This window comes from Anser brachyrhynchus (assembly GCF_964034855.1).
Source record: "Anser brachyrhynchus genome assembly, chromosome: 19".
NCBI lineage: Eukaryota > Metazoa > Chordata > Aves > Anseriformes > Anatidae > Anser > Anser brachyrhynchus.
In genome coordinates, this window is record NC_137712.1 from 3270435 (window position 1) to 3290403 (window position 19969).

Genomic DNA, 19969 nt, shown 5'->3' on the forward strand with positions numbered 1-19969 from the left:
GTTTAAGAAGAAAATTCAACAGCTCAGGACACATTCATGGTCTTAGTCCAAGCAGTAAATAGTTACAAGAATTTTGTGGATATCAGCTTCTTGTACTGTTTTGTTACGTTTGAAATTGCAATTTGTTATTTTGCCAAGTGTGTTTACTGCAGGAACATCTAATGTCTTTGGCACAGCAATTAGCGGTTAGGTGCTGCATGTATCTTTTAAATGTAAATATTTATATTTTGCGTCAGATGTATAATTACACATCATTATGCTGCGTGTGCACGCTAACTTCTGGGCTCTGTGAAAGAGAACAGAATCGGCTGCTGGCGCGATGCATCGCGGCAGACAATGCAGCCCTGCAGCTGAATAGCCGTTCCCTGATAAGAGCGGTGAACAGATCCACTTGTGACCCATATTTCAAAGCAACATTGTCTTCAGACTGACAGTTCTGTGCCTCATCTGCAGCAACATGGCCCGAACTGGAACTGCTGGCTTGCAGTCAAACCTTGCTTTGGACTCGCCGTAACTCCGCCAGCTCCTACAAGTGCTGAGGGAAGGTACAGGTCTCTCCTGGCACAGACACCAGGCAGCAGCTCCTATTGTTCGAGTGCTGAGTAGTGGCTGGCAGGGTATTTTTGTCAGAGAGCTTCCAGAATTGGGGCCTTTAATTATTAATATTCAATAAATGCAGTGTCTTTCACTCACGGTGGACACTTCAGACAATGGACTCGTGTCTGATTGTGTAAGGTACTCTCGCAGTCCCCGGGGGCTGGGGAGGAGCAGAGTAAACAACGCTGGCTCCTCCACCACCTCAATATCCAATATTACTTAAAAAAAATTTGTGGGGAAAACAATGAAGAATCCTTAATAAGAGCAAAGGCTTTTTGTAAGTACCCTCTTTGAGGAAAGGATATCTGAGCTTGTTCTTTTGTCTGGAAAAGCCCTTAAAACAATGCACCATCTGCTGCCGTTTGGTGGAAGCGAGCAGGGCTCTCCTGCCAGAGCAGGCCTGCACGCTGCCGTTTGCTGCTTAACCCTTCAGACAACCAAATCCCCTTGTTTCTATGCAAATACTTGTTGTCAGCAGCAGTAGTGACGCTTGGCAGCCCACCCTCCCCTTTGCCAGCCGTGCGGGATTCTCAAGCGTGTGTCTCCATTCGCCCCACATCCTTTGTTAACCCTGTGAATGTTCTGAGCTGCCCCTTGCTGTACAAGGAGGATAATGGCCCACACTCATCTGATGTGTTAATTACGAGGAGTCCATTGCAAAGCTACCTGAGACCTCCAGTTGAAGCCGCAAGGGGCTGCAAGGGGCTCCGATCCCGATGGGGTTTGTTCCATTGGGGCACTCGGGGGCTGTCCCTGTGTCACGGCACAGCAGCCACTGTGAGGGGACGTTCTGGTCAGTTCCACATTTTTGTATTTATTCATTCATCGCCTTCCAAATCTGGAATGCTCGCCGGCTCTTTGAAGTTTACCTTCACCCCCCCAAGTTTTTCAGTCATGATCTGAACTTTTTGCAAGAGTTTTCTTGTAGGCAAAGGCTACTCATTCCCCTGCAATAGCGCAAGAAGCACCTGGGGAGGGCACGGAGCACCCACCGCACTGACACCGTGGGGAATGCCACCTTACCAAAGTCCTGCTTGAAGCCATCTCGAGTCCTTGATACACTGGTTGGAGCTGCAGAGGGCTGGGCTCTGAGGCTGTCTGATGTCCTCAGGCTCTCTGGGGGACACCAGCGGGCGATTCCCTCCCGAGGCTGAACTTCCAGAATCGTCTCAGGCCAGCGGTGATTCCTCTGAGCTGCGGGTTCTCTCTGCAGGCTGTGTCAAGGCAGCAACGGTTACTCAGAGAGTCTTTGAGCTGATGCACAACCATAAGCAACTGTTGAACTAATGGATGGTTATTTCATTTTATCAAGTCTATCATTTATTAGATTTTGTTAAATGGAAACAGAAGATTCACTGAAAAGTCATACCTGCTAAAGTACAAAATCCCCTTTCTTGTACTTTGATATTGTCAGGAAAGCTAAAAACTCTCTTCATTACCTACTCTAATTACCTCTCTGAAAGAGATGGAATTATTTTTCAGCCTGGTGGAGAGCAGAAACAACCTTGCAGTTCTGAAGCTTAATTTATTAAGGCTGCATTGTACAATCTAGCTCTGAACCTCGGCAAAGCTTTCTGAAATCCTTTTAGAAACGCACTGAAGTAACGCTCACTGTTCCACTGCTTCCGGGACTTGTGCTGAGCATGGTTGTGGCCCAGCTGAGGTTAGTTACTGATATATACACTTCAATATTCCAAAACAATGTCAGCACCAAACCCCACAGTCCTGACAAAGATCGCAGCTAACTGGGTTTATTTTGTTTTGATCTGTGACTATCTGAGCTTAACTAAAAAGATTAGGAAGGAAGGTGTGAAAACGGGCATTTGTTGATCAAGCCCCAGCTGAAACACAGGCAAGGACCCTGGGACACACTGAGCTGGTGACAGATGTCTTCTTTTTTATACAGAAAAATGAATGTGGAAATTTTTTTAATCAGCAATCAGCTTAGGGAAATCTCATTTCATTTTTCTTGTTAATAAGCTTTTCTTTGTTTTTCGTGACCCAGAAACTGCTAAAACGATTAGAGCAGTCTCCACTAGCACATCTTGGATGTAGTCTTCAGAAAGTGGAAGCAAAGGGGGATGAAAGGGAAAGAGAAGAGATAAAAGGGATTTCTTACAAAGCAATTCTAATATTTGTCAGGCAAATATGCTGAGTATTGTTTCTGCATCTGTGTTGTGTTCGTTTTTCAGTCAACGCCACTGTTTCTTTTGGCTTTTGAGAAATGTCTACTTATGGTTGGAAATCCTGATGTCAAGCTCTGAATCCAGCCCTGCCTAGGTCCTGGGAAGCCTCCTACTAACATCAGCGGAAGTCAATCCGGTTTCTACAGAATACACTGTGATGATACAGGAGTAGCCAGCATCCCCTCTCCTCTAAACACAACCAGCTCTGCAGCCGGCAAAAATCATCGCAATTGCCAGATGAGGCTCTTTGGATTTGCACCAACCAAAGAGAAAGCATTACTGGAGTAGGAGGCAGTAGGAGGCAGAGCTGAGGTCCCTCAGCTATCAGTCTCAGGACATCAGGCCTCTGCCTGACTGCTGCTTGCTCTGCCTTACACCGTGAGGCCACCCCGTGCAAGTTGAGAAATGAACTTACGGCAAAAGTGCTGCGATCAATTTGGCTCTCAAGGGATGCAGGAAATAACAGAAAGCCACTTCTATAGGTAATTGAATCAAAATAAGGATGAAATTGCATAAACATTTTGTGGCGGTTTGGAGAATTCCCATCAGTGAGCGATTTGCATTAACAACAGATCTCCGTCAACCGCCCCTGCGGACGGCCGAGCAGCCGTGCATGAAATGGGAACATTTCTTATGGAAAGATGCACCTGCGGGATTTCTTGCATGAACATGAATCACTGTTTTCACAGCTCTAATTAAACATGTAAACACAAAACTGTGCTGTCGCAACTGGCTGTGCTAGGATCATGTTCAAGAGCACTGATTTTGTAATGCGGGATGTTTTGTATTTGTGAATGAGGCTGGCAAACAGTTTTTAACAGGTGGCTTTGTTTAAATGAAGTGTTGAAGGGGATATGTATGCAGCCAGCTGCAGACACGTAACTCATTATCACTGGTAGCAACAGGGGAAGTCAGAGCAGAGACCTGATTCAGCTGCTGACATGTTTTCTAACCTAGCTCTTAGCTCCGTTGGTGGGGAGTGTTATAGGCATGGGTTTACCAGTGGCTAAGAACAAAGCACTCTCCCTGTTCAGTAGCACAGTCCTATGAAGTTTGGTGTGTTAGCCAAGGGACTGGCTGCCTTCGCTCCTTAACAGCCTGGTGCTCCTTTAGCATGTGGCTTTCTGAGCAGGCTGTAGGTGTGTGCCTTCAGCAGGCACGTGAACCGGTTGATGCTGGAAGAACCTCGGGAATCGCTTGATTGTGGGGCCTTCATGTTGTCCTTATTGTGTGTGCTTCCTGCTGGCGTGTGCAGGACTCTCATCCGCTTTTGCTTCCCATGAGTGGTTGTGCAGGTTCCAGGATTAGGTGTCAAATTAGAGTCTAGATCACATGCAAATAAAAGCTCGGGGCCATTCAAAGATTGGCTTTTACTCTGAACCTTTGTATTACCTACTTTACCAGTACCTAGTTAGACACAAGGTGATCCTTTATAACAACCCCCTGCTGTCACTACTGCATCAGAGGGAGTCCTCAACTCACAAGGAGATGACTCTGGAGCTGTTCACGATATAGCTACACTTCCCACTTGTAAACTCTAAAAACAGTGATATTTTATCTGCAAGTAGCTCTCCTCATCTTTTGGAGCAGCACTCGCAGCAGGGTTGTGATTTATTGTTTGGGAGGTTTTTGTTGCTGATATTTTTCTGCGGTGCTCTGAGGACTTTGTTTGACTCCACTGCTCAGACACACGGGAGCTCTGCTCTCTCAGTAATTGCATTGTTCAGGAGATCAGTGCAATCTGTCTTCTGCTTTGCCTGATGCTTGTCCATTACAGCTGCTCCCGTGGGGGCCCACGGAGGGTCTGAACCTACCTTCGATTACTGTGAATTAGAGCTGCGTGTAAACATGCAGGGAGCTGCCTGCTGGGGCAGAGCCACGCCGTCCCCGCCTGGGCTGGGGTCCCACGGCACCAGCACCTCATCCTGCTCTTCGAACGGGAAGCTGGGGACGTGGGGGCCAGTTTGCTGCACGTGTGTCCTTTTTGGCACTGCCTGCCCAGGCCTTATTTAATCTGCTAAGGTTCAGGGCTTTATTCTCTGAGGGAGACCTCTCTGCAGGGAGATGCGTGGCTCCTGGTGGGACTCTGTCATTCTCCAGGAGCTGGACAGGGACACGGTTTGATTTGCAGCCCGTGCTTGCTTCTGAGCTACCAGGTCCCTTCCCAGCTCCCCTGTAACCAGAGACAAGCCGATTGGGGCAGCTACACAAATGTGGCTTTGCTCTCTAAGATACAGGTTAATGTGAGGGGTTTTCTGTCGACTGCCATCTACATTAAACATTTAATTAATGTTGGTTGACTGAAAATAACCTACATTAATGTAGTCCTTTTCTCCAAACTTCCTGTTCTCAAACATATTTTCCATAATTATCATGCTGTGCCATGCATCCTGTTCGAGGAAGCTCAGAGTCTGCGAGTAGGTGTTGCTGCACATACACACAATCTGTGCAGCTGCAGCAACCAGATTTTTTTACCCACTTTTGGAGCAAAGTGAGTGAAAACAATCACTATAAATGAATTTATAGTATTCAGTTGATTAAATCGCTCTTTAATCCCCTGCAAAAAGGAGATCAGTGGAGATTTAACTAGGTACTCATAAAGATAATCAATTTATTCTTCTGCCGGTGCCATATGTTGAGATAGCGAGGTTTTTATTTTACTGGGGTGGGGAGGGAGGCTAGATCTACACGTGGCTTTTCAAACACCTTTACACGACAAGTGCTTTATTGTTACTCAGGACTGGAGTCACAGAGCAGAGCAGTGTACTTTGAGCCCCCTTTATGGCTCCGATGTTTCTCAACATAGCAAGTATAAAGCTGACGGAACCGCATTCAATCTATTTCCAGAGCCGTCTCCTGTACCACCTCTTCAGAGGCATTTTATAGTTTAACAGGAAGCTTTTTGAGGAGGCGCTTCCTAACACCTGATGCACTGGTTTGTACTGATTTGGTCAGGTAGGAGCTCTGCTAAGCCCAGACCGTTGGTGTGGGTTGGTGCAGGTCGGTATGGGGTTTGCATGGGTTGGCATGGGGTTGCCGCCTGGTGAGCAGCCCCAGCAGCCCCTACAGTGCCTGTAACATGCCCCCTGGGTTTTGTTGCCTCCCTGTGACTCCCCCTGCTCAAGATGGGGCATGCAAAGGCCGAGCTGCCCCACGCAGGTGAACAGGGCCTGGCTGCAGGAGGGGAATCCCTCCCTCAGCCCCCAGCCTCCTCGCACAGCTGGGAGGTTGCATCTAGGGCAAAACCTCTGTAGGGGAGATCCATCTCCCTAAAAAAAAAATAAGGCTGAAACCTTCCTATTGATCTTCCAGCTCTCTACAAATAGGTGGGTCCCTCTTTCAGTATATCTTGTGTCAAAATCTGCCTACTTGGCAATTCTCGGGGTAAGGAGAAAAGAGCAGTCTGGCTCCGCGCTGAGCCGGTGCTATTTATTTTAACTGTATGTGTGTGTGGCGCATTTAGCAGAGAATAATATATCCAAATTTGTTTACCTTCTAGCGAGGAATCCGTGAGATGGAAAGGCTGGGCTGGTTATTGGCTTTTCATGCAGTAGGCTCATGTCCACCTCAGAGCCTTTATTCACAGGGAAACCTTTTAAAAAGACAAATGAAGGCATTTAATAAACATGCTCTTTGTAGAAATGAAATGTACAAGCTTTGGCATCTATTCTCTGCCTGCTTATGTGTGAGCACTTAACTTCCATATAGCTTTTCTTATCCACAGATTTCGAAGTGTGTCGATTTAGGCTTATAATTCCTTTCTTGCTGCTGGGAAAGCCTAGGCACCAGAAGGTAAAGTGATGTGTCCAAGGCGGCACTTTGGATACAGCCGAGAGGACCCGCTTCTCAGGGATGTTCCCAAGACACATCACTTTGATTAGCGTTCATAGTTTAGAAAGAGCTGGGCTATGGTATGAGAGCCTCCCTGTCACATCTTACCAACGTTACCTACCTTTCAGCGTGCTGCTCATGTCTTCCCCAGTGCTGAGATGCCTCGGTTTTATGCTGTGGGTGTTCCACGGTAATTCCTTGCCCCCAGCACTCCCCCCAGACAAAGAAGTGGGTATTTTGTTCTGGCTGGCCTGGTCCGTTGCTCCCTCAGTGCCCACAAGGCCGATCCTGCCCAGTCCATGAAATGCCCTGTCTGAAGACACACGTAGCTCAGCAGGCTCCGGGTCTCCCAGAAGCATTTGTAAGGTCATTGTCCTGTCTTGCTCATCCTTGGAAGTGTCAGGCTCTGTGACAGAAGACTTGTTGAAATGGTCCCAGGTTGTCTCTGCTGGTATTTGGTCAGCAAGGCCTTTCACCCTGCTTGTTGCACCGAGTCTCTTAGTTGACATCTCAATCTTTTCTGCAAGTTCCTTGGATAGGTTGTGTATGGCTTTCACTCGATCCCATTTACTTCTGTATGGAGAAAGACCAGAAATCGAGTCCTTGGAGTTCAATTTTGCATCTTTCTGAGGAAGGGAAAAGCTGAGAGGAGGTATAGGGAGAGCCGGGGGAGAGCAGTCCCTCAAGTCCTCACGTTTCAGAGGACTGAAGAACCAGCATTCAGATCCCAGTGGTGCTGCAGAAGGTAATGTCTCTCTGTTTTTAGGTGATTGACCTGTTTTTAGAAGCTGGTTCCTGTTTAAATAAAAAGGAGAACTGTCAGGTTATAAAACCAAATAACATTAGGTTTTTACACTGATCAGTATCCTCAGCTAAAGCACTTCACAAAAGAAAAAGAAACAGATTTCCCCGTCTGTAGATACCTTTGTCACGTGATAGATTCAGGATGGAGCTCAAACTGCTGACAAATAGGGGAGACAATCGGAGTTTTGCCTGGGGCTGACAAGGAATAATTATTTAAAAACACAAATCATAAAAGTAGGCTGAAATGTTTGCCTCAGCCTGGAGAGCCAGAGCTCCAGCCTCTTTCAGTGCTCAACAGCCCTCCCAGACTGCAGCACGGGGCTTCGCACTGGGTAGCTCAGGTACTGCTGGTAAACCAGAGCACACAGAGGCCAGGTCCAGCACCATGCAGGCTCATTTAATGCGTTGGCAGAAGAAAAAAAAAATCAGATTTCACATCCTGAAACACACAGGCTATGTCTTACAGAGCTGTAACTGCTTTGGACTTGGGTGCAATGAGGCCAGTTTTAAGGTGAGATGTGATAGTAGACTAGTCCATTGCTCTGGTTTTTATAGCTTTCAGCAGAACACTGTGAAAATCTGCAGTGTGTGCTGAGAGAGAGGCTTTCTAGGATGCTTTTAAAGTCTGAGTACCTGTCTCTGTGGTCTTTATTTAGTAGAGTATGGGATGTTTTATCCGCCCAGGCCATGAAACTCCTCGCCAGGATTCCACCACCGGTTTGCTCCTGAAACAAAAGTGACCATTCGTGTAAGCACTAAATAACTGGGCAATAAGAGCAGTATTTGGCTTTTGTTCCACTTAATAATTGGTTCATGTAACCGGAAAAATGCACGAGCCAAACAACAAACCTGTTCTTTTAGCTAAAGCAATCGAGATTTCCAGGCTTTTGACCCTGAAGTCCAGGGTTCCAGCCTTACTAATGAGCACAGCGGTTCTTGCTATAATTAGAAGTTAATTGCTCTATTTTTCCAGATAAAACTTTCTGACGCTTCAGAGCACTTGTATGGAGCGTTTCATGTCCTACTTGGTGCTGCAGTGATCAAGACCGAAGGGTTTTCAACCTGACACTCCTGTATGACTTACTTGTTTAAGTGCACGCCGAGGGCTCTGTGTCGCAGCAGCTGTTTCCCCGACCAGGCTGTGTGCCTGGTCAGAAAGCGTTTTCTTTCCGATAGCTTCTCTCTGTTTCCTGTATACTTCTTGCAGCCTCTTATTCCTCATTTCAATGGCCTTCATCAAAGACTTTTTCTCTTCTAGCTTTTTTTTCTTTCTCTCTTCATTCTTTCTATAAATAAATTCCTGAACAACTTCAGGGCTGTAGGGATGAGGTTTTCTAATGTTTACCCTCCTCTTTGAAGGGTATTTAAGGTTTTCTTTCCCAGACCCTTTCCGCAGAGGGCTGCTTGAGCCTTTCCATCTCTGAGGAGGTGTGCTTTTTCCTCTGCTGCACTTTTCTGAGCTGCCGGGCTTGGCTCCAGCCTTTATTAACGAAGCTCTTATCTTGTCCTCAGTGAAGGCAGAGGGAGTCGTGGTCTGAGGTTCAGGTGAAGGAGAAAGGATCCCCGGGTATTGCTGCAGAACTTCTACCTCTGCTTTCACAGTGTCTTCTGGGAGCCTGCTACGTCTGTGTTCGTCGTGGTACTGGCTTTGCAAATGCAGGTTCCTGAGTACTGGTTTTGTATCCTCGGTTGGTGCACTGCTGCTCCCTTCAACAGGCCTGTGGGGGGGAACTGTGCAGCTTTTGAATTCAGGGCTTTTCCCCACAGGTTCATTTCCATTTTCTCTAGACCTGTTTTCCGTTGCTGGCATTGCTACAAATCCTCGCTCAGGTTCTGTGGAAATGATTTTGAAACAACAGTGGTGTTATCATCGAGTGATGTATCAATTCTTACATCTGTCATGTGCATCTCAAAACCTGCTTCCTACCATAGGTCTGAGGACTGCTGTAAGATTTTCTATGGTCTAGACGGAAGAAAAATCTCTGCTAATTTGGAAGTGGCAGCGTCCAGTTATACAAATGATGTCTAGTTTGTGGTCAGGGAAGCCATACAGCTGTGTCTGGCAAACCAGCCCAGCTGAAAAGCAGAGCATACAAATACGTGCAGGACATGGGCCTGATGCTGTACCTGCTTGACACTGCACCACGCTGCGGAGACATAACCTGTGTTATCCAGACAAGCCTTGCTTTAAGGACACAGTGCATTCGTGCTGTCCCTACAAAACCACAATGGGTTCATTGTGCCAGCTGACCAGAGACAACAGATTTAGTAGTTGTTCTGGGTGGTTGTTAGCTTTGACAAGTGAGTTATTGCAAAAGTCTTTAAAGGTAGGTGCTTAGAAGAGCCCTGAAACCATTTATTTCAGCTAGATTTAATAAATGGCCCACCACTTTTTTGTTTGTGTGCCAAAGCAACTAGTGTAGCAGCGAGAGACAACTGTACCCAAGGCGTTTCCAGTGGTCTGCTCCTCAGCTGTGCTTCTCTGCTTTGGAAATGCAGGGGGTGGACCAAGCAACTGTCTAGCTAGCTTCTGACCTTCTCTCCATGCAGATGCACCGGGTAGCTTTGTATCTGAAACAGAGGACGTAATTGTTAAACCCTCACATGTTCTTTGAAAGAAAATTGAAGCTCTATCATAATTCTTTTTAACGGTGATGTCCGGAAGTCACACTGAAGATGTGGGGAGACCTAAAAGTTTCAGTCAGAGTAAGTTAAAAAACAAAACAAAACAAAATGCTGATGCTACTCTGATAATAAAAAGTTTTTAAAGCACTCAAACTTACAATTTATACCATTATCACTTGCGTCATGTTCATATAGCTCTTAAAATCTTTGCTCAGAAGCCAGAGAACCCCAGAGTCCTCAAAAACAAAAAGAAGTCGGGACACAAGCATCTGACAGCATCCCTCCGTAAAGGCAGCTGCAGACAGCTGGTACTTGCTGGGTTCCAGCAGATTTGAGAACTGGAGAGAGGGGGATAATGAAAATATGTTTTTCCTTGTGATTGCATCAGCCTAACTAGGGTGAACTAATTCGTTTTTAAACTGGTGAGAATCAGCAAGATGCTGCGGGGAAGAATCAATGAGCGATACAGGACGAGGGACCATGTGTAATGCAAAAATAAACGCTGCAGTATGCAGCACAAACAAATTATTCTTGCTTAATAGGTGGTGTCACATAATAGACAACATTTATCACCGTTTTACTTCATAATTTCAGATCGCATTCACAGCATGCCAATACTGGCACTGGCATGATTATCTATCTATCGCAAACGCTTCTCGAGCAGCAGGTGACAAAACAGACACTTATTTGGTGTTTGCAGGGAAGCTCCCTCCCCCCTTAAGTTTTACCCTGGCTAAAATATTCACGCTTTTTATAGAGAAAGGCCTGTACTCTTAAATAGTTGTCGGCCTCAGTTCAAAGATGTGGATAACACCAACTGACTGAGTCCGGCTTTCGTAGCCTCTGCTCAGCAGCCCTCCGTGTCCTGAGCTGTGTGCGTACAGCACCGCTGGGAACCGTCTGCTGGCCGTGGGGCACTTTTGGACACTGGTTAACGGGGTTGTCCTTCGCTTTGTGACCACAGCTAGAAAGCAAGGCGACCTCTCCACAGCTATCGCGAACCATGGGTGGAACTGCCAAAATCTGTTGGGCTCGGGCGGGCTGAGATCCATCAGTGTTTTCAGTTAAACACCTCGCTGTATCGCTTTGTTTTCTAGGTTAGCGGTATTAAAAATGCAGGAGGATGCATTTGTTTATTGTGCTTAGTTTCTCAAAATGCAACAGACAAATTAATATACAGCTCTAACGGTCTTTGTTTCGCCGTCTTGTCTGATTTCAATTAAACCTTTTTTATCTACAAAGTATTTATTAACTACTGAAAATTTATGTCAAAATTCAAGAACAGCCTGAGTTTCTGATAAAATCACTCACTAGAAGGAAATCTTTTGATTTAAATATTCTCCACTTCTCTTCTACCTTTGAGCAGATGAATATTTTATAGCTGTTGTGACTTAATTTTTTGTTAACTACAGCAAATTTATAATTCATCAAATTCCTGAGCACTCTGGCTCTGACCCCTGACCCCTCATTCATCTCCTCGTAGCCCTGCCTCGGCTCTTTCACTGACAGAAACTAATAGCCAATAAAGACACCATGACACTGGCAGTTACAATGATGAATGTTTCATGTGCCATGGTCTTATTATGACCCACTCTCAGAGGAAGATCAAGCCATTTTTCAAACAATCCATTAAAACAAAAAAAGGAGGGAGAGGGAAATTATTATATATTTCATGCATTTTAAATACTACTCAGGTAGCAGGGTGCGGGATGCAGCTCTACTCATAATTTCGTCTGCATGTATTAGATAGCTTGGATTTTTTTCTTTCTGTTTCCCAGAAGTTGCAGATCTGGTACTTTTGCCAGTGGAAAACACACCTGCTTGGAGTGAGCGGCACCCGCGGCACTTCCACTCCTTGTCTTGCTCCCACAAAGTTTGGACGCAGCCATTTCCACTGCACAATGCCAGCGTTAAGTGGGTAAAATTACTCCGATAATTCAAACCTGCACTTAGAGATACCCTTCATGGAAAATGGTGAGCTAGTGATCGGTAATCCTGCTCCTGTGCCGAGTCTGTAGTAAGGCTGGGGATCATTCATCTGACTTTGCACTGTGTTCACCTGGCCCCTGCTTTGCAGGCTGTGAAATCCCTGCCTTTTGGTGGCACTGCTAATTCATTAGCGAGCACAGAAGGGAACAGGGGACAGACGGTCCTTCCCACCTAGGACGTATGGCTTATTTTTTATTTCTGATTATTTTTAATCCTGGCAGGCCCGGAATTCAACTGCTGCAGGCAACGGCGTGACAAATTGTTGGAGGTCACAGGGGCTGGCTCTTAGGTAACGCCTGTGGGCATCGGCATGGGGCGTGCGACAAATCCTTTGCACATGGAGAGCCCGAGGGAGAGTCTGTGGCAGTGACTTGCCAAACTTTACCCAAAAGCCAGTGACAGAAAGTGCTAGCAGGTGGCTGGTCAGACACCCCCCCGAGGCCTCGGCATGCTTCGCATGCAGCTAACCCAGAAATTAAGCCTCATGTCCTTGTGCTGCCCTTGCTCATCTTCTGCCTCCTTGAACAAATGCTGATTTTTGTCTCTCAGTGGTTTTGTTACTTGCTGGATATACCAGGCTCTGATCCTTGCCTGCATCCTAGGATCTGACACTATTTTAATAAGCAGATAAATATTTTGGCGGGTGAGTATCCAGCTGCTGTGACCTCAGGTAGTGTTGTCCGTCAGTCTGTCATTTCTCATGATTTTCATCCTTACCTTTACTTGCCGCTGTTCTCTCCGGCGCAGAGGATTTGGGTGAAGGCTGCCTCTGGCTTTGTGTTTGAATTCTCTGTGCTGAACTTCTCCCCCTTTTGTCTTCAATCAGGAGGAAAAAAAAAAAAAAAAAAGAAAAAGAAAACACGTAAAAGAGTTAGTGTGTAGGTAAAATTAAACTGCACACATGAGAGCTGTCCCCAGCAAACCAAAACTGTGACAAAAATGGCAGCTTCTAGGTGGCAGCTGCAAGCCACCTTTTCATTGCCAGCTGGCGTGCTAGGAAGAACAACATTTCCACTTTCCCTGCACATTGTGCTGCGCTCCCTGGGAAGCTGGCTGGGAGCTGGAGCTGTCCCGAGCCACAGGGGCAGATGAGGGGGACCCAGTCCCGTTTGCTCACAGCAGCAGGAGCCTCTGTTAACTCTCATCAGAGCCGGATCAGGCACAGAGGAAGCAGCACTCCATTTTTCCATGATTCTCTGATTTTTTTGTGGTACTGGAGGTCTCCCAGCAAGGCCAGCATTGGCCTGGATCCCCAAGGTTACATCTGCTGCCCCATCTATGCATACAACAGGGTGCTGCACAAACAGCCCTGACCTAACTGGCACATCCAGCGGGTGCCGTGTGGCACCTCTCCTTCTGGGGTCTTTCTGGAAACCCGTGTGTGCTCCCAGAGACCCCGGGTGAGCTCCGTAAAAGACTTCCACGCTTCACTGTAAAAAGTGGTTGGGAGCAGATCTAAGGGAAGCACCCCTGGAAGCTGATGGTGTGTGACAGGGATCATAGTGCCCAATGAATTAACGCTAATGCTATTACAGCAATAAGATTTATTATGCAGAGCTTTTCAGCTCGTCTTCTCCAGTCTGATACAGCCTCAGTAATCCTGAAAAGACTGCGGGCGGGCAGGCCGACTGGGCTGGCCCTAGGGCACTAAGTACTTGCTCTCGAGTCCCTGCATTACTCACAACAACCCGAGATCTTAAATTATGCTAAACTAATGTGACAGCTGTACATGAATGGCACTCCAGGCCCAAATTTAGCAGCAAAGCAGGATAAAGAACTCGGATATATGCTCTCAGATCCACTACTTCCACTGAATGATCTGCTAAATCCCCTGTAATGCCTCTGAACTACACAATTCCTGCTTTAAATACCTGGGACGCCTCCCCACGCTGCAGTGCTGCTATTTCCCATGTGCTTATGCCACCCATTCCGTGCTTTGTATCTGGCAAAAGCTGCAGTGTGCAGAGAGGCGTGGGGGGTGGCAGCTCCATGCCACAGGCTAAGAGAAGCCACCAAAAGACCCTGGTAGCACAGCCACCAAAGGGCTTCTCCCGCAGAGCTTCAGTGCCAGGACCAGGCCACTCGGGGCCATCGTGTACCTGCTCCTGGGCAAAGAAATGCAACCAGAGACGAAAAAGTTGCTGATGCAAGTGTGCTGTTTGTGGTGTGCTTCTCTGCAGGAAGGAGAGGTCAGTGTTTGGGCAGAAAGGGGAGAGAGGAGTATTTTTGCAGCAAGTTCTTCACTATTATGTGGAAAGAAATTAATAAACTTGAGCTTGCTGGGGAGTAAATCCAGAGAAGTAAGGTAAGCAGGTTGGTACCTATAGCACGGGGAGGTTTATAGCTCCCCCGAGGGCTGCAGAAATTAAGGGACTTATCGCCTGGACACGGCTGCTGCCCAACACGTAACTAAACACGGGGTGGGAGCTGTGTGGTTCGGTACGCAGCTGTGCCAAGGCACAGCTCTGTAGGGCACAGTTCCAGCCTTTCTCTGGAGATGCCAGACCCCTACTGACCTCTGCAAACCGGAGCAGGAGGAGCCGACACCGCTGCGCACACCTTCCTTGTCAGCGGTCTCTTCTGTGGCAGCCCTCCAGCGGCCTGGGCTGCGGCCTGGCACTCCTGCGCCTGGTTTGCCGCTTGCTGCTTCTGCTTCTGCTCCTGGATTTTCTTCTTGAGCTGCTCTAACTTCTTTTGGGGTGATTTTTTCCACAGTCCTTCCAGCTTCTGATCGCTGGGCCCGCTGCCTGGTGCAGGGCAGTACACACAAGGCATGCCAGCCGTGGGCACGGGAGCCGAGAACCGACCTCTCCCCACAGGGGAGGGAGCGGGGTGATGCGGAGAGCGGGGACATTTCCCCTTCTGCCCTGCACGACTTCTCGAATCCATCTGCTCCCTGAAACCGTCCCTTCTTGCTCTGCACAGGCTCGTCGCAGGAGACCACGTCCCCGCTGTGCCTTCGCCGTCCGCAGGCTGCCTCCTGGCAGGGCCGCGAGGGGCTGAGCGCGGGTGTCCCCTGGGGGACAGGGGGACTGTGCCCGGTGGGACGGAGCTCGCAGCAGGGCTCTCGTGGAGACAGCTCTGTGACCAGGCAGGGGAGAGGGCAGCACAAATCCCTTCTCTTAAGAAAAAGAAAAGCGAGACTGAATGTGTAAGGTGTATTATTAAATTGTTTGTTAGGTTGCTAACGTGAACGGCAGCTGAGTTTCTAGGCACGTTCTGCTGGTGATCTCGGTGTGTCCACGGGATCAGCAGTTTGTCCATTACCATCAGCTTGGCAAACGAAGATAATATTGGGAAAGTGCAAAGGGAACCGCGGTCTGATCAGTTATTACAAGCGTGGACTAAGGCAGGTAGACTGATGGCATTGGCTTGTTGGTCAGCATTTCCGAGGGTGAAATGGGGCTAAACTTTTTCTGAAGTCCTGCATCCTAAAATTTTAAATCCCTTTCTGTGTGCCGCTCTCTCTCCATTCCCCGAGTGCTGTACATTAAAGTTATTACTTACCTGCAGGCCGAGGGAACCTCATTGCTCTTTTTCTCATTCAAACCTGTTTCATCTGTGCTTCTCTTGCCATCTACAGTGCAACAACATTATGTCAATATTGGCAAACAAAGGTTCCTCACCCATTAAATTAAAATAGTTCATTTTACTGGGGACTATTCCCCAATGGAATTTGGCCCTTTGGGCTCCCAGGTATGATTTTGTTGCAAAAATTTCTGTGTACGCTGTCTCCATGCCACCCAGGCCCTCAGGGCAGCCCAAGTTACTGGCTCGCACAGAAACCCGAGCTGCCTTCGGTAACCTGTGCCCAGCTCCCTGGGCGACACCGCAGCACGGTGTTAAAGTGTGCTCCAACAGGTCACGTCGTGCCCCAGCATTTAAACCCAGAGACCAACCTTCATCTCATCTTTCCTTCCGTAATACAAATGGTGTGAAAGCAAGAAAGAAGATTAACATGCAAAACCACAAGGCCCAGCAAAGCCTGTAGCAGATCAGCTCAACATGCCTCTCGTACCCTGAAGCAGAGGGCAGGCAGCAAGCTGTCCTCAGGAGTGTGACACGGAGCCCTGCTGCTCTGGGAGGAAACAACAACCATCAATACTAAGGGCCGGTGGTTAAACTGTTCCCAGCCAGTAAGCCAGCTCAAAAACAAATACCCAGCAGATGCAAAAATAAGTACAAGTGAAGTCTGTTCTTGTCATTAGTTCTTAAGTCTCGTGGAATTTGGTTTAACTTCCTGTGTTGTTTTTTTTTTTCTCCATATCCCATTTTGTCTTTTATAGATTATTTTAAACACATTGTAAAAAAGAATAAACAGACAAGATGCTGCATTTACATCACTTCAATTATTGATAAGAAAAAAAAAAAGAACCCTCCGAGGTAAAGCACAAGCAGCTTTTCCTTTGCTGCAGCTGCTGGGCATTTGGTGCTGCATCTTTTGCCCGAGCTCTCTCCAGCAAGGCAGGACTCCTTGGGCGTTGTGAAATTCTGGGAACAGCAGTAGATAGCTGAGGAAAATACACGCTTTCTTCAGTAAGGAGAGCCTTCCACCATCTCTGGTCCCCTCCCCATCCCAGCAGCACTGAAGCAGTCCCCCAGCCTCAGCAGTTTCCCAGGAACTCAGAACTCACCAAAGCTTTTTTCACACCAAAGCTTTCTTCTGGCTGCCTGCAATTTGGCACAGCTCCACGTTTGATGATACAATTTGTTTTCAATCCTTTGTAGCTGTGAAAAGGCAGATTTTTCCTTTGAAGGGAGACATATGTTTTTTTTCATGGTAGCCTTTTGCTGGCATACACTGCTTCTCTGATTAATTTTGCAGCTCCTAGTTACTCTGTAAATACTGGCATGTCTGAGCATGTTCCAGGTGCTATTTCCTACGGTTGGAAAGAATGCAATTGACTGGGAAGATAAGAGATGAAATCACCTCTCTCCCCATTATTTAAACTTTGCATGTATGTGTGCCTCAGGTTTCTACCAGAGGTGTTTTGACAGCTTTTAAAAACATCTCAAGCTCGAAGTAGCTCAAGCCAATAGCGACTTCAGCAGCATGGTACGAGCATCAGGCCGTGCAAGCAACACTGTATTAGGATAATATTATCTGCTCATCCACATAACTTCACGGTTATGATTGCATCTGGGTGTGCCTGATGTGAATATTATCGTGTTTCCTACTAAGAGCACAATAAGACAGGGAGAATCCAGAGGATGTCCCAGCTCAGTGGGGGTCAGCTATTGTTCTGCTCAGGGCTTCAGCCACAAGCAAGGCAAACCTTTACCTGTCCTCATTCCTTTTGAAGAGTTTTGTGCAATTTTTTAAGACTCCTTGCTTTTGTCCTTATCCCCTTTTGGTCAGTTAGTGAATGATTAAAGAGGTTGTACGTTTGTTGCAAAAGGAAAACAAAATGGCATGCTTCCCTTGCTTTCAGCTACACTATCTCCGTAAAAAACTTCTGCAGAGGGATCGCGTGGGGAGCTGGCAGGGAGCAATAAAGCTATGTGACAGGTAACGCTCCCTGGACCACACGTACCACTGCTTTGGCTTTCTGAAGACTCTTCCAAGCCAGGACCACATCTGTGGAAAACAGGAGATGAAAGCATGTTTTAACATCTCTTCACATCTGTCTTCACTAGAGACAATTTACCCTCATGCCCAGCCCTGAACAGATTACAGAGCTGGTGGCTGAAACACAGAATTGCTCCTGAAAAATTGCATCTGGACTGCGTTTGTATACGTCGTGTATTCAACAAGTGCTTAGCTCTGTCAGAGCTAATGCTCTTAGAGCTACATTACTGCTTAGTCAGTAAAATCTCCACTGATATTAGCTGGTAGTTTTGCATGTGTTTAAGAAAGACTGAGATGAATTTTCCCATTTCCATCCTACTTGGTAGTAGTTAATTACAAAAAAAAAAATAAATACAGGATTACTTCTGAGAAAGAATGGCTTTTACTCATGTCTTTTTACAGAAAAGCAAACAAACAACAGCAAGAAAGCAACACATCAGATAGAGAAACTTCTGCTACAAACTTATTGCATACATTCAACAGAAATTGAGTCTTGGTGACTTCAGGCTGAGGAAGACTCAAAGAGCAGGTCCCGCTGAGAGAAGGGCAATGGGGAGTCAGGGTATTGCTGTAAGAGCTGCAAGCACAGAGCTACAAAATCGTCCAGCACTGCCAAACTTCAAAATATTTCCTTCCTTGTGTTTGAAGACATGCAAATTAAACTAAACACTAAAACACAAGAAATGTTTAGTTTAAAATAAAGTTATACTTGAATATGACTGTGGAGAGGAAAATGGAAGCCCATTATCCACGTACCTGCTAGAGGAGCCGATCCTCCAGGTACAGAACTGCTAGCCATCCTTCAGCTGTGCTACAGTTCTGCTTGCTTGACATCCATGGCTGAAAAAAAACATGCAAAAGGACTACTTACTGCTGCCCTTTGAGAACAGTCTAGGTCTTTTTTATGCCTCTATATATTTTTACACATCAATAATTACTGACTGCCAATGAAGACCCTCACCATTTACATTTCTGGGGTTGTTGCAAATGTTACCTGCTATCATTAATTTTCTCAGCCTTGTGAAGGAGTCCCGGGGGGAGACAGGCATATGACACAGCTGGTAAATGCCCTGCTCTGGGTCAATGCACCCTGAAGAGTTGCTCTGGGATCTCAGGAGCTGTGTGCTCACTTAAGACAAATACTGTGTGACCAGGGGGTCAGGTCAGCTCCCTCCCACGGCCCCGTTACTGCCTGCTTAGCACTTACCTTTTGTAGCCTCATCCATGCGTGGAACAGCGTCTCCACTTAGGAGTTATGCAAAAGCACCTAGAGGAGCACTTTAGAGCTGATCTGTGGGCGAGCTGAAACCTTTCTTGTGTCCAAACCCAGAAGCCGCTTCCAAAGGAAGGTGTGAGAAAGAGCTCGGCACCAGCCACCCATCCTCGGCTCCTTCCCGCAGCTGAGCCACCTGCAGGCACCAGCTCCCCGGCACCAGCTGGGAATGCAAAGGTTCCTCTGAAACCAGGCCAGGCTGGTGCCTGCCCTGCCCCTGAGTGCTGGGAGGTGCACGAGGCCATCCAGAGAGTCCCAGGAGCCCTGCCAGCCGTCAGCCATCGCCACACCTTTGTTTGGGCCTCTCCATGCAGGGCGACAGCAACGGCAGCACGGGGAGAGGCCATTAGGAACAGCGAGGAAAACAAACAGCAGCGAGAGGTGCACGAAGGCTGAGCTCAGCTTGCAAACTGGGGGCAAGGCGCCAGCAGCTTTCTTGACAAGCCCTTGTGGCCTTCCCGGGGCGCCTGGCATCCTGGCGGCGATGGGTCCCGGGGCTGGATGGCTGCGGAGCAGCGGGCAAGGTGGTTCAGGAGCAGTGAGCCCAGCCCGGGGCCAGCTGGAAGCAGCTCTGCAGTTCTGGGATGGGAAAAGGGCACGGTGCTGGTGCAGGGGGAGAAACCAGCCCTACCCAAGTCCTCATCCCAGGGCACCTCTCCTCACACCTTGCTCCCTGGGCTGGTCCAGCCTTTGAGCCCGCTCTCCAGCAGCCCTGTCTTGCACACCTGAATCCTGGTTTCAGGAGAGTGGGGGGCTTAATTCTGAAATTTGGTTTATATTTAGGGAAAAAATAATAATAATAACCTGCCTTTGTGATTACAAAGAAAAGCTTGAGAGTATAAAGCGAGTATACGGTATCAGATTAGATTTTTCCACCTTTGTGAGTGACTTTTTTTTGGTGTCAAAGTGTTTAAGTTTCATTACGTGAAATCCGGGGGTAACCACCCTGGTTCTTGCTGTTCTTACCTGGCGTTTCAGCGAGAGGGACCAGTTTATGCAGCGAACAGCAGAGGGCGGCCTCGGATCACAGACAGGAGGTGAAGCTGTCAGCACTGGGACGCTCAGAGCCCGGTTCCTGCCAGGACAACCCGGGAG

General features: G+C 47.5%; 1 protein-coding gene across 4 annotated transcripts in view; it reads right to left on the reverse strand.

The window, feature by feature from the left end:
* CCDC187 (coiled-coil domain containing 187) overlaps window positions 1–19500 on the reverse strand; it is a 42432-nt gene extending 22932 nt beyond the window's left edge. Inside the window, exons 1-13 of one of the 4 annotated variants that reach the window (XM_080562525.1) lie at window positions 18809–19500; window positions 18358–18441; window positions 17567–17610; window positions 16667–16760; window positions 15540–15609; window positions 14549–15153; window positions 12750–12848; window positions 9861–9989; window positions 8503–9251; window positions 8052–8143; window positions 6736–7409; window positions 6276–6375; window positions 1621–1811 (exon numbers count right to left, since the gene is read on the reverse strand). In XM_080562525.1, the coding sequence (XP_080418651.1) occupies window positions 1621–1811; window positions 6276–6375; window positions 6736–7409; window positions 8052–8143; window positions 8503–9251; window positions 9861–9989; window positions 12750–12848; window positions 14549–15153; window positions 15540–15609; window positions 16667–16760; window positions 17567–17610; window positions 18358–18400 (2890 nt within the window). In that variant the 5' untranslated portion in view covers window positions 18401–18441; window positions 18809–19500. Of the gene's footprint in view, window positions 1–1620; window positions 1812–6275; window positions 6376–6735; window positions 7410–8051; window positions 8144–8502; window positions 9252–9860; window positions 9990–12749; window positions 12849–14548; window positions 15154–15539; window positions 15610–16666; window positions 16913–17566; window positions 17611–18357; window positions 18442–18808 lie in introns of those variants that run through there. The other 3 variants (XM_080562526.1, XM_080562524.1, XM_080562523.1) reach the window with 3 other exon arrangements.
* Between the last annotated feature and the right edge of the window lie 469 nt (window positions 19501–19969).